General features: G+C 39.2%; 1 protein-coding gene across 4 annotated transcripts in view; it reads right to left on the bottom strand.

Annotated features, from left to right (window-relative positions):
* LOC130910056 (dual specificity protein phosphatase 3-like) overlaps positions 1 to 13,872 on the bottom strand; it is a 126,028-nt gene that overhangs the window by 46,750 nt on the left and 65,406 nt on the right. For 2 of the 4 annotated variants that reach the window (XM_057827091.1, XM_057827090.1), the window contains exon 4: positions 7,265 to 7,370. The exons of 1 other annotated variant lie outside the window; for it this stretch is intronic. In XM_057827091.1, the coding sequence (XP_057683074.1) occupies positions 7,320 to 7,370 (51 nt within the window). In that variant the 3' untranslated portion in view covers positions 7,265 to 7,319. Of the gene's footprint in view, positions 1 to 7,264; positions 7,371 to 12,717; positions 12,736 to 13,872 lie in introns of those variants that run through there. One more of the 4 variants, XM_057827095.1, reaches the window with a different exon arrangement.

The raw sequence follows: 13,872 nt of genomic DNA, 5'->3' as shown, positions 1-13,872 counted from the left end.
ACCAGCCCCAAAAATCAACACAAGACAGAAAGAAGACCCACATCTTGTGAACTTGTTGTTCCTCCTTACACTTTTTCGCTTGTGGAAAGACAGCTTAATGACAACTAAAAATATGGCGGCGCGTCTTTGCGGGCGGGGTCAACACCAGGACAGCGTTTAAGGTTGTGGAGGAGCTGTGGGAGTGATCCTGATCTCCTAAGCTGCGGAGATGAAGGCGATATCTCTCGGGTCATGCATCCTCAGCCCCAAGGATGGGAGGCACTTTTGGAGCTGATTGCGCCAAATCCTTGTCCAAAGTCGGGTGAGGATCAAGCGAAACTAAAACAGTTTCCATGTGAGCCAAAGAGTCAGTACGCACATGGGAAAGAGAACTATTATCAACTAGGGAAGAGGAAAACGCCGCGACAAACATACAAACAAGCACAGAGGCACCAGCTTGTCTGTGCGGGGTGGCCACGACGCCTCCGGGGTTTGTTGTTTTGGGAGGCGCGCTACGCTGCTGTTAACCGTCTCCTTCCACACAATTTGACATCTGTGGCATAGAGCCTCTTTAGGTTTTTGGCTATTAATCGGCTTTTACAGTCGTCCCTTGACTTGCGCGTTTTATTAATTGCGTGACCAAGATCAATACACCTCTCACTAGCAACAGCATTTCTTGTAATTCAAATTTGGCCTTACAACACAATTAAAGCACTTCTAATTTTATAGGTTAGGCAAGTATTGCGCTACCACTATAAATAAAGCAACCCAAACACAAGCAAATTGAGGTCGTCGTCTCTTTCCAAAGTGTCTTCAGGTGCCAGGGGCGTCATGAAGCATTAGGGAAAGTAGTTGTGACGGAGGGGCCGCTTCGCCAGTTGCAGCCTGTCTGGCTCCGGCGTCATTGCGGTTAATACTGATGACATGGAGACGCACCGTTTGACTCATCATTTGCTTGCCGTTTAAACGGGAGGAGCGGTTTGAGTTGGGCGACTGATGAGCGCCTGTCAAAACAGGCCAGACCGCCGCCCACACGTGCTGCTTCCCTTTAAATCTTCTATTATTGACTCAAGATGAAACCACTGCTCAATTCTGAATCCTAATATTTGAATGAAGTGGCTCTTTCATCTTTATTAAACGGTAACATATAGCTATTTTGTATTGTAACACAGGGCAAAAGGGTGGGAACACAACAAGGAATTTTCCCCAGGGAAAGTTCTGGCGTCAAAACGTTTCAACAAGAGTTGACGCAGCTTTCAGTGGTGCCGCTCGAAAGCATTGTCTAGGATGGGTCCAACCACGGGTGCAGTACCTTCCTTCTGAAAATCCCCTAATTAAATTTGATCACCACGGGGCAAAATTTTGGGAAATTACAGGATGTCAATGAATAGACAAATGTATTACAAGCAAAAGTAATGCTTTCAGCTTTCAGGTTTGATTTCGTAATGAACCTCAAATACTCTTTAATCTTGATTTAGTAGTGTTAATATAAAAGGCAGCCTAGCAACGAGATAATTTATTGAAAATATCCACCATCAGGTACTTCAGGTCCATTTAACCCCTTCAGACCCGCATTTTTTCTGCTGGGCCAAAAAAATAAATATTCGCTGAGTTTTAATCTGCTCACACTAGAGCAGGGCGGTAAACCGAAAATTTACCGTCACCGAAATTCTTCACGATGACTAGGCCTGTCGCGATAGCAAATTTTAGTGGGCGATAAATTATCTAAAAGATTATTGCGATATGCGATATTATTGCGCCCCACCCCCCAATTTTTTTTTTAACCGATTTACAATGGCACGGTGAGAATACAGTATATATTAATAGATCAAGTACACCCATTTAAACGCAACAAATGTTTACTCCTAAATTCAAAAATACTTTTTAAGAAATAACAACCAAAAACAATAGACCATGCCTCTTTCAAGTAAAATACAATATTAATACCGCACAGAAACACATAATAAATATTTTTTTCAAGAAAAAATAAAATTGCACTTAATAACTCAAGCATTTAGGCACAGAGGTATAAAGTTGTAGTAACAGTAATTGCACTTCAACAACAGAGAAAAAATAGAGTAATTAAGTCGCGGTAACAAAAATTTGGCTTCAATAAGTATCAAATAACATTAAACAGAGGAAAAAAGGTCTCGTTTCAGCAATGTAGCGGACTCCACTTTCTGTGAGGGAACGCTTGTTTTGCGCGGTGTCGTTTGTATTTCTCACATCAAGCTAACACCTCTAATTGTCAATTGACGTGAGCAGTGAAAACTGAAGAGGGTGAAAGTGTTTCAACTTTCAAATGAGCATGTAGATTTATTCTGTTGGCCATCTTTGTTGAAACAACCTCCAAACACATTTAGCATACTGGTTCGTCCTTTTTGGTTGCCATTTTTATTTGGTTTCAAATCAAAAGTTTCCCACACCGAGGCTGTAGTGTTTTCAGTCCATTTTAGTATTCCTCACATAGCTCGCTCATTGCTATGCGCCGACAGTGCACTTGGCCCCGCCTCCCTCAATTGAATGATGGTCACTTAAACTCAAATATATAAAACGAACATACCCAGAAGTCAATAAAACAGAGCGAGTCCTCGTCGCAGCATGTTGCGTAGTTGGCAAAAGGAAGCCGAACTTTTAACAGCACGTCTCTGCCGCATGAACGTGAGGCACGCGCGGGCACGTGCACGTGAGACGATAAATCGTAGCGGGAAAATTACCGCCTTCATTTTTATATACTGCGCGATAAATGGAATTATTGCATATTGCGACATACATAACGATGACCGACGTAATTTTGACCATGTCGGCAAATTCGGTAATTTAAGAAAACAAGAAAATATAGTCTTTTCATCCCGCTTTGTCTCTGTGTTGTTCGGCTATGTTCATTCCCCTTTAAGATAGCAGACAGTGTGCTTATGTATGGAGTCACGTGGTTATCAGGAAGCCAAACAAACAGAAGCCCGCTAACGCCAGCGGCTAACGCTACGAGTACACGGGATGCAGTCAGGCTTAAGTTAGCTTCGCCAACCTTTCACTCGACATTAAGTAAACTCTTGGAGGGTTCCAGTCGGGCTTTTACCCGCTGTCCTCCCTGGTTCTCACGATTTCAGGAGAGGATGCTTTCAGTGCTTTCTTCTGGTAGCCAAGCCACAGGCTAACGCTAGCGGCTAACAGTGGCTACAAATGAACGTGAAAGAGTCGGATAGCGGCTGTAACCTTGTCGAAACGGCTGAAATTAATGAGTGGACTGGGCACGGACTTCATGTAGCAATCATTATGTCGCGTTATTTGGCATCTCTTTGTGATTTCTCTGAAAGCTTTCATGATGGTAAAGGATTCAGCATAAAGTATAATCCAATAGTGAAGCCTATATATAATATGACAGTTTAATGGCCACAGCTATTTTTCTGTATGTGTTTGCTTTATTCTGCCATCATAACACCTTAAATATTTTATTGGCATTAGAGCAATACAGCTTTAATCTGGTTGTGTCTGTGTGGGGGGGTGCATGTATTAAAAAATGTTTCGGGGAAATAAAAAAAAAAAAAACTGAAACCTTGACGTAAACACTTGTGTTGAATAATTATGTCACAGCAGCCATTACCAATAAGTTGTCTGAAGTGTACTGGTAAAGCTGCAAGTCATTTGTGTTAGAATGACATGTTTGCACAGTTGTCATATTGATTTTTATAATGTTGTACATTTTTCAAGTCATAGAAGCTGTTATAAATGTTCACACTAGAATTCTTATTGTTTCCAAGATTTTTTTCAATACTTAATGTTTAGACTGCATGTGCAATTGTTAAATTGAAAGCTGGTAAATAAATTTAATGAGAAACGGTTAATTTGTATTTCATGCATTGATTCAAATTTTCAAATTATATAACAGTCCGCTTGGACAAATTTAGCGTCATTTATCGTTATCGAGGTAAATCTGCTCAATTTATCGTGATACGTACTTAAGGCCATATCGCCCAGCCCTAACTCACACACGAGAACAAAGTGCATTTTTTTTTGGGTCGAGGATATTTCATGCTATTATTAGTTATTTGTAAAGATGCACCGATACCAGTATTGGCGGCGGGGCTGATCCAGCACTAAAATGATGATATCGGCGAGTACCAACAAATAGGGTGCTGATCATAAGCGGATTTTGCGGGGGGTCAGGGGGACCAGGCCCCCCCTTGGTGACAGAAAAGTGTCATTGCATGTAATTGACTTTCCTATATATGATTTTAAAATTAAGAATTTTTCCGTAAAATATTGTCTATACAAGTTGTAAAGCAATGAAACAAACAGCAAAAATGAATGAAATGAACAAAATACAAATTATAACTGGTCAAAATTATTTTTCAAACAGATCATATGACGATTGTAATGATATGAGCAAATCGTACCTGCGTGTTCGATTAGTAATGTCTGCTCGTCACAGCACACGGAGGTCAGAGATACGCAGCGAGCTCGAGACAGCTGATAAACAGCCCGCCAGTGGACAGTTAATGTTGATGATGCCTCTCTTCTGTTCTCTAACTAAAGATCTGTCAGTCAAACCTTTCAGTAAGTTGTCTTATACAAGAAACCCACAAAGTCACAAAACCTTAGACGGTCATTTGCTTTGCTTAGCTAAAACCACCTGAGGAATGAAGAGGCAAGATGAATATAGCCTACGTATTTTTTTCAAACCTAAGCTTTCAAAAGCGACAACAACTACTGAGCAAGAACCAAGGATTGAAAATGTGGACCATGAAAAGCCAGAGAGCCTTATAATATTTTGCTCCCACAGCTGTTTTGGCGGTGAATAAGCCCTCTTTAACATTCAATTGGATTCTCAATGTTATCCACGGGTGCTAAGTAAACAAGTTACATCGTAAACATACATGTTCCACACGAATATGGCGTAAATTGATGCTTAACTACACGGCGAAGACATAAACAGGGATAGAGCGGCGTGCAGTTGCCGTGTACAGCTAACATGGCAAAATGTGTCTGAGAACTTTTCTACATGTCAGTCCATGATCAAATGTAAATAAATATTCCTTTATTTAAAGAAAACTTGTAGTGTTTACTTTTGTAACCGCTGTATTTGTGGCCATTTATTACACAAAGTTGCAATTTCTGATGGGGTGCAAAATTTGACAGTACACCTGTTGACACCGGTGGGCGTAGCATATTCAATGGATGACGATCTTGGTGAAAAGTATGGCTGTCCTAAGCAGCCTGATTTAGAATTCCCCTCAAAAATGATGGGAAACAAAAAAACACGTATTTTAATTTATTATTGTATTATTCTTGGAAGTTAATTTTATTGTTGAAACTGCGTTTCTGGTTCATCAACATTTTGTGCCCACCCTACACCAAAAGTCAAACTCCACCTATGGTGCCGATACCAAATTAAAATCAAAATGATGATAAAATTGATTTGTGATGATTGAATTGATGATTCTGCATGCTTTCCTTAAGTATTAAGTTTCTAATGTGAAAATTGAGTGATTTATTAGCTGTTGAAAACTTGCACAAAATAAAAAATGTTGCTATTTTGGCAAAAACTCATATTATACGTTCAATATTGCTATTGATCCTGAAAATATAAGTGATTGCCTCGGCATCTGGTGAGTTTTGTGCATCTAGCGTAAAATCTGCCAATTTTATAGCCATTTTATGTTTTGTTATACTTAAATGATCGGGATTTTATTATGGAACGACTTTGAATTTTTTTATGTCGCTGCTAATGGATACTCATATATGCCTGAGGGATGTGCCTGTTTTGTTTTTATGTCGCTAATGGCTTTGGTTTTTAAAATATTTGAATTATAAATTTTGGAAACTAGGCCACCAACAGATCGGCCCCAAACCCCGTGTCCCATCAAATGATAGTGAAGTCTATGTCTGGACTCCTCTCCATACTCCTGATACCAGGAACAATGATCTCAAAAAAAGAAGACATGGTATCTAGAGGCCCGCAGTTTTTGGAATGAGCTCAACGACAAGTTAAAAGTGTTGAAATCCATCTTCACCTTTAAAACAATGTTAAAAAGCATTCTGATCAGATCTGATATAAATATTTCAACATACGTAGGTTATAAATTCTCCTGTTCTAGGGAAGTATTTATTTTCTTTTGTACTTTCTTTTTCTGCTCTTCTTATAATTTATCTTCTTATGATTGTCTTAATGTACACAGGCTCCTGTCTATAAGCTTTGAGTAGCTTCCTAAGGAGACCTGACTCACACATGATCCTAGCTCAGCATTATGAGATTATGTACACTTTGTGAATATGGATGTGCGTGTGTGAATAAATTAATTTGAATTAAATTAATAAAAATAGTAAGGATTCACGTACTTAGTAGCTTAAAAGGTTTTGCAAGGCCAACATATTTATTTGGAAGGGCTGCGCGAGCATTTCTTTACACCTGCATGATGAATTCAGATTTAAAACTGTTACACTCACAAACAGGCTCTATTAGACACAAATGGGGGCTGTTTGTGCAAACACTGTCTTTGTAGCTATAAGATTTCAACGCACCAATTAATTAGTCCTAATTAGAGTTCTCGACTTCACATCAGTAGCACTCCCTGCGCACGAACCCGGCTCTGTCCTACCTTAACTTTCCTGTCCCTCCTTCTTTCTGTAAAGTCTTGACTTTGTAATTCTATAGTCATGCAGCATGTATATTCAATAATGCTTGTTATATACAGCATGTATCCCTTGACCTGGTGTCTTTTCTGTTTGTCTGTGCCCTCAAACCATTTTCTGCGCGGCTGCATTTTAAGATAAACATAAAATACATACACCCACAGAGGAAGAATTTCAAACTCCCCTGTGGCATAGCAAAACTGTTCCAGAATGAAAGGCATCCCGATTTACCATTCCACATGTCCAAACAGCTGAACAGGACAGGATAAAAGAAAAAGGAAGTGCTACAACAGTATGTCAAAAAGCAAGTTTAAACAACCATATTGAGCGACTTCATGCACGTGCGATTGAATCGATCCTTCCGAGTCAACATCCGCTCTGCACACCAACTGCAGAGTGACGTTGTGTAAACTTATGTCACTACTCATCTGGCCTCCTGAAGCAAACTTGTCCTGCGGAAGCTTCGCGCTGCTTTCGGGATCAAAAACGTTCACTAGCAAAACAAACTGCAGTCCTCTAATCCCGTGCCGAACATATTTCACTTAAGAACCAACGCGTATTCAACTTGAGCCTTCATGCGATGATAAGTAACGGTGAGGAGATTTCTGTGGAACTTCAGACTGAAAACTCCTGCTGACAGCTGCTTCCTCACCTCAAGTTGTCTTCACGGTATTCCGTTGACTCGGACTCGGCTGAGCGATCGGGGCTTATTCGGCTCTGTGGAAGCTTTTTGACCCGTGGAGATGTTCAGTCCATCCCTGCAAGAATGACAACCTCCCTTGAGAATCTTTTTCATTACTGTATTGAATAGTATTTTTTCTCGTCTTTACTGTTTGACTGTTAGTTTCACTCTAACACACCCAATATTTGATAAATAGCATTTAGATATATCATAGTTTAAGAAAAACAAGCAGAATATACTTGATATTATGAACAGTTGGACTTGAAATGATTAGCAATTGCAGCGCCAAGACAATGGGCAGATAAGGGCAGAACAGATAGGGGACGCCTTCTGACCACAGAAGGCCAACGCACATGTCATACAGCTGACTGAGCAAGAATGACCCTGACAAGCAGGTGATAGGCAAAACATCTGCAAGCCCACGTCTGCACCACCAAATCCCGCAATCAGCTCTTCCGGACAATCCAGAACAAATGGCGGGACGTTTTGTCTTGCCACAAGGAACATTGGAAAAAATGCCACTTCTAAAACGAGTAAAAAATTATTTCAAATGAGATAAGATTTGCTGATAACAAGTAAGAAAATCCTGCCAATGGAACAAGCAATTTTTGTCTTGGTAAGAATTCTTAAAATAAGACATCCATTCATCCTGAATGAATGTCTTATTTTAAGATTCCATATTCTTAAGTAATCATATTCATATATTTAATGAATATCTTATTTTAAGAATTCAGTCAGGATGAACAAGTAAAATATAACGGGTTTCAAGATCTCCATCCTGATTGGATGTCTTATTTTAAGAATACTTATCAAGACAAGGTTACCATTGCGCCATTGGCAGAATTTTTTTTTGATATAAGCAAATCCTATCTCATCTCATTTCATAATTTTTCTTACTGGTTTTAGAAGTGTCAATTTTAACAGTGAACATCTGATAATGAGGAACCCGTGACTGAGAAGTTGATGCTCAGCACTCACGTGGCGATGAGGTGACAAAATCCTCAACTCTCGTTAACTTGACAACAGTAACGCCCAAAACCTTCCTGCCCAATCCACAAAGAGAATAACCCTAAACAACGCCCAAACACACCCTTCTTCCGGACCACAGCCCGCCTCACTAGAGCCTTTAAATGACTGAATGTTTAACTAATTGTTGTCTTTTTTCTCGGAAATCTTTTGTTGACTTGTGATATGATAACCCTGGATCTAGTTTGCTTCCTCGCCTGGGTCTCTCTGCGCTGTCTGATTGCTTCAGACTTTGAATAAATTGTCAACTTGTGTTTCTAAGCCTTTTTCCAGCTTTTAAAATGGGAGTCAGTACAAGGGGTTAAGACTAAGGTGAACGTGCGGAGTTTGGCCTTTTGGCCGGGTTGGCCGAGTTCCGCCGGCCCGGGTCGTTGGAATAGCGCTAGTGCAGTTTCGGTGATTTGACTGGCGTGATTCCCGCAAACTGGCTAAAAGGTCAGATTCCTTCAGTACTTAACTCATTCACTCCCAGCCATTTTCACCGGAGCAAGGCCCTTCGCTCCCGGCCATTTTACTGGATTTTGACTGATTTTGCAAGGCCCACAGAAAATTCTGTTCTATTGCTATATAAACATGGAACCCACCAAAAGAAAGATTACTCTCGTCTTTCAGCAGAAAAAAAAGTTAGTTCATATCTTTTTCCATTCTTTAGAAATCAGCATTAGAAAATAGCTTAGTTTGAGCAATTTTCTAATTTCTGATGAAAAAAGAGAAATCGAGCTTTTTGTAAAAGCATACATTTCAAACATAACTTTGACTTTAACACAGCTATTTTTCGCTTTTGTGACACCCCAAACATCTAAATAATGTCTTCGTTCTACAAAATAACATAAACAACAAGACAAACAGAGCTTTTGATCGCAAAGTAACAATTTATTTACACATAACTAAACTATTGAACTGTTGAACTACTTGCGAACATAACAACGGAGAAGGCTCTCGGCTGCTCCTGGTTGAATGAGGTGGCTCCCAGTAATCTGATGAGTCCGGATCAAGATCGGTCTCACTTTTTTCATCATCTTCATCGCTGGTTTCAACCTCAGGCTCAGGAGTAACGCAACGTGACCTCCGCAGAACGCGTGTGGAACCTGACGCTGTTGTGGCCGTCACCGTCTGTCTCATCAAGATAGATTTTTTTGAATCCTTCTTTGACGATGGTTTTGTTTTCTTTTCAAAACACTCCTCCAGTGTCGTTTGCCTTTTTTTTCCCGATCGTTCTTCACATTTTTCTCAAATTCTAACGAGTCTTCACAAGATCCCTCCAACTTCCGTTTCCAGATTATTTTTCTTCACTTCCTTTCTTGGCCCGAGATGAGTTCTTACAAAATGCGCTACTGCCCTCCTGTGGCCAGTTTTGTTGCTTTAAAATGAGTTTTGAGCATTGTGCATTGTGGTTTAGGTTAAAAAAAAAAACGTAAAAGACGTATAAATACGTTTTTGGGACACTGAAACAATTAAAACTCGAACATATTTATATGTTTTTGGGAGCAAATGAGTTAATAGGGTTATCCCAATCACATATTTTTGCAACCGAGTTTGACTCTGAGTATCTGACGATTTTTGCAAAATGCGCTAAATTCTTAAAGAAATACAAATTTGTACATCTTGAAAGTGGACACTTTAGTTTGACCATCCTGAACCGTACACACTTATTTCATTACAGCAACCATTTGCAGTCTTGGGAAAAGCTTGATTGAAAACTACTGAGGGTGGGGCGCGCGGTGGCGGGATCATCTTGACGTGGCGTAATCGCCGCCGAAGGCCGGAATGTTTGCTGTTCCAGTAAAATGTTTTTCATCGCCGCAAAGCCTCTTGGACAGCTCTAGGGTTGCACAAGCTGCCGGGCAGAAACTCGAAACATTACAGACTTTTATTAGGTTAGCCTTTGGCACGAGTAATAGTTTTGCATATTTCAAGATCGATTCTGTTTCATGTGGATATCACTTGTATTAGTGATGTACTCGCTTTTATGAGATAAATAGTTCTGCCAACACATGCATTTGGACAAAATGGTATCACAACACGCAGATTATACGCTATTAAAGACAACCCTGGCAGGTTTTGTCTGTGCTACGACTCCTCCTTACACTTCAAGAGTTTTTGTCAAAAAAGCATCGTGACGTCGCAATACATGCTATTACCTTTTGTTGCAACAGTAGGTTAAGAATGATAGAATTTGTGTCAGGAAGAAAAGGGTCCAAACCTCAACCAATCTTGTTTAAGAATCCATAGTTTACAGTAAGACACAAGCTCCAGAGACCTTTACATGCCAAAATCCTCGTGTTATTCATTCTTGCAAGGATGACACAGATTTTAAAGGATCTATACTGCTTGTAAAATGTTTGGGATATTTGGCTTTCTGGTGAAATACAGTATCAGGATGAACTCAAAGTGACTATAACTTTTTCAGGTGAACTCATCATAACCCTTCTCCAGACTTGTGAATGCAGATGTTCAACAGTTCAGTGTTTCAGTACTGATTTCACAACTTGCTGTTCCGTAAGAAGATGAACGGCAAATTTCACAACAGGTTTTTGATCCATGAATCTAAGAATGTTTTGTTTTTTTTCAACAGCCCTCTTCACCGTACCATCATGAGACCAAGACCTAACAACTGATCAACAAGCAATACCTCGCCATCATGGTGCTCTAAGAGGGAAGTTACTACTAAGCTTAGGGTGTCACTGAATGTACTCAGCAGGTTGCAATAGAAACTGGGTAAAACACCCAAAGGCATAGTAAAGGATGCCCATGGCAATATGAAATTTGCCGTTTTGCTCCTTGTTAAAAGGTGCATTTCCGTTAGTTTTCCGCAAAATAAAACAAATGTCAGAAAAGCGACTTAAGAGTGGTTTCATTAAATGCTGTTTTTCGGAAAAGCCTCATTACTCTCCTGAAGTCAAAGCCGCAAGAATTTACTGAAGATGGATGCCCAAAACCTGTTGTGTTTGAGTGTTTTATGGGCAGGGGTGAAAGTGAGCCGGAACGGTCCGGTATGGCAGTATAAAATTCAGGGATGGAACGGGGTGGAACAGTGCTTTGATCCTGAAAATATGACGGCAAATGTCAAACCTCCATGTTAAAAAAAAAAAAAAAAACTTCCAGGCTGCCACACACGCCTCTCCAAGAAGATTACCATCTGCTAATGTCAGATTTACATATGTGTTAACAACAATCCAAATTAACAATTTTTAAAAATTAATTTTTATATGGAGGAAAACACGGTACAAGGCTGAAAAAGCAGTTTCTGCTCTTGCACCCCTCTTTAAGATAAACTGCTGTATTTTAAGCCAAAAGAACTGTTGTGTTTGATAGAACAATATGTCTATTTGTTGCCATAGCAGTTTGATGGCGGCTTAAGCCCCCGAACTATTTTTAATTTGTCTTTAACTTGTCTGTTAAGCTCATTTTCAGCTAGCCGTTTTCTTATTTCAAGAAATCCCAGTGAATAAAACTGACTTGAAGCACTGTAGTGAAATTAGTGGGGTGTTCCCCACCTCTACAACATTGACGTTTTTTTTACACTACTTACAGTGGCTGCTGCTGGCGGGGGGAGGCGGCATGTTGTATTTCTGTCAGGCTGTGAATGGGGGTGTGGGGGGGGGGTCAAGTCATCAGCCAATCAAACCTGCGTTTTAGGGGGGAAAATGGACTGGCACATTCAGCGAGTGAAAAGGGGTCAGTGTAAGTCTGAACATAATAAAAGTACTGTAATTCACTTTATAATGGTAGGATCAATTCTATCCTTACAACATATACGAAAACAATCTAAATGACCTATATAACTGAAGACATTATATAATGCAAATAAGGTTGCTCAAAAATTGGTGGGGATAATTTGAGCATCCTGAAAAGTTGGTAGTGTTATGTCCCTACCGTCCCTATGCAAACCTACGCCCTTGAGTGCAGCCATCAAAAGACATGTTAGAAATTGCCCAAAGTGCTATATACAATTCTGACAAAAGTAACTGTTAAATATTAGTAATCATAATGTAGCTGAAGATCTTGTTCTTTGATTGCACCAGGTTATATGTGACAATATTACCAATAAATTCATATCATTTTAAAAATTGAGTTTTATTTTTGTTAAATATTGCACGCTATATAAAACGTAAGATTAGTCACCAATTTGAAAGGGCGTACGTCACTATTTGTAAGATTGCCGACGGCCTCGGGTTGACAGGTATGAATGCAGTAGCATAATGCTGTGTAAAACCTATTGCATATTACAGGTATAACCACCAAAAGTATTTTTCTTTGCATAACTGTGGTTTTAGGAGCCATAAAAAAATAAATAATCTGGTTCCGTGGTGACCTTTATGTCAGGGAGTTCCGGCAAGAAATTCTGGCCACTTTCACCTCTGGTTATCGGTACATCTACGGTGGCTGCCATGACTATTTGAGGAGAAGTGTTACTGTGGGGAAAAAAAACAATGAAAGTGTGAAAACATTGTGAAATTTCAGTTTTGAATAACTAGCGGTATCAGAAATGCGCTCCAGAAAAACAAATTAAGCAAAAATAACGACAAACTTCCACATTGAAGCCATATATCACTTCCTTTTTGTGTATGTATCTAGCTTTTGGAGGGGCTTGAGCATCCCCTATAGTTGTAACTAAAGATATCCCGGTCACGTCATTTTCAAAGTATCGGAATCGGCAAAAAAATATCGGACATGCCTTTTTTCAATATATATATATATATATATATATATATATATATATATATATATATATATATATATATATATATTTTTTTTTTTTTTTTTTTTTTTTTTAGTTAAATCGTTTTCTAATTGTATTTCACGTTACAGACAAAATGTCTTACACTCATCCAGAGTCTTTAGTTTTGGCTTAAAGTAGGACTATCAAATTTATCGCGTTAACGGCGGTAATTAATTTTTTTTTAATCAATCACATTAAAATATTTAATGCAATTAACGCATGCGCTGCACGACCCACTCACGCATTGTCGCGTTCAATCTATTAAGGCGCCGTTTTACCTATATATGGAGCTAAAAGGCATTGTAAAATGAGTAGAGTGAATTTAGGCAGTCTTTGGAGCCTTTCTTTAATTGGCTAAAGCCTTAAAATCCCCCTCTCAACAATTAAAAATATTGTGGGAAGTAATGTGGGGAAGAAAGGTAGTAGTTGATCTTTTTCTTAACACCCTATGTTATTTCCCAACGCAGAAAAGATATAAGAATTGGTGCCACTACGCACAGTCATGGTTGCACTTCCCATCATGCATTTGGGCAGAACAGTTAAATGGCTACAGTATCATTTACTGAAAGCTCAACAAATACACTAGATGGCAATATTTAATCGCAATATACAAAGTCACATTTATCCTTTAAGAATTACAAGTCTTTCTATCCGTGGATCCCTCTCACAGAAAGAATGTTAATAATGTAAATGCCATCTTGAGGATTTATTGTCATAATAAACAAATACAGTACTTATGTACTGTATGTTGAATGTATATATTCGTCCGGGTTTTATTCATTTTTTTCTTAATGCATTGCCAAAATGTATATGATCGGGAAAAAATATC

This window comes from Corythoichthys intestinalis, chromosome 21 (assembly GCF_030265065.1).
Source record: "Corythoichthys intestinalis isolate RoL2023-P3 chromosome 21, ASM3026506v1, whole genome shotgun sequence".
Taxonomy (NCBI): Eukaryota; Metazoa; Chordata; class Actinopteri; order Syngnathiformes; family Syngnathidae; genus Corythoichthys; species Corythoichthys intestinalis.
This window is presented reverse-complemented; position numbering and strand designations above follow the sequence as displayed.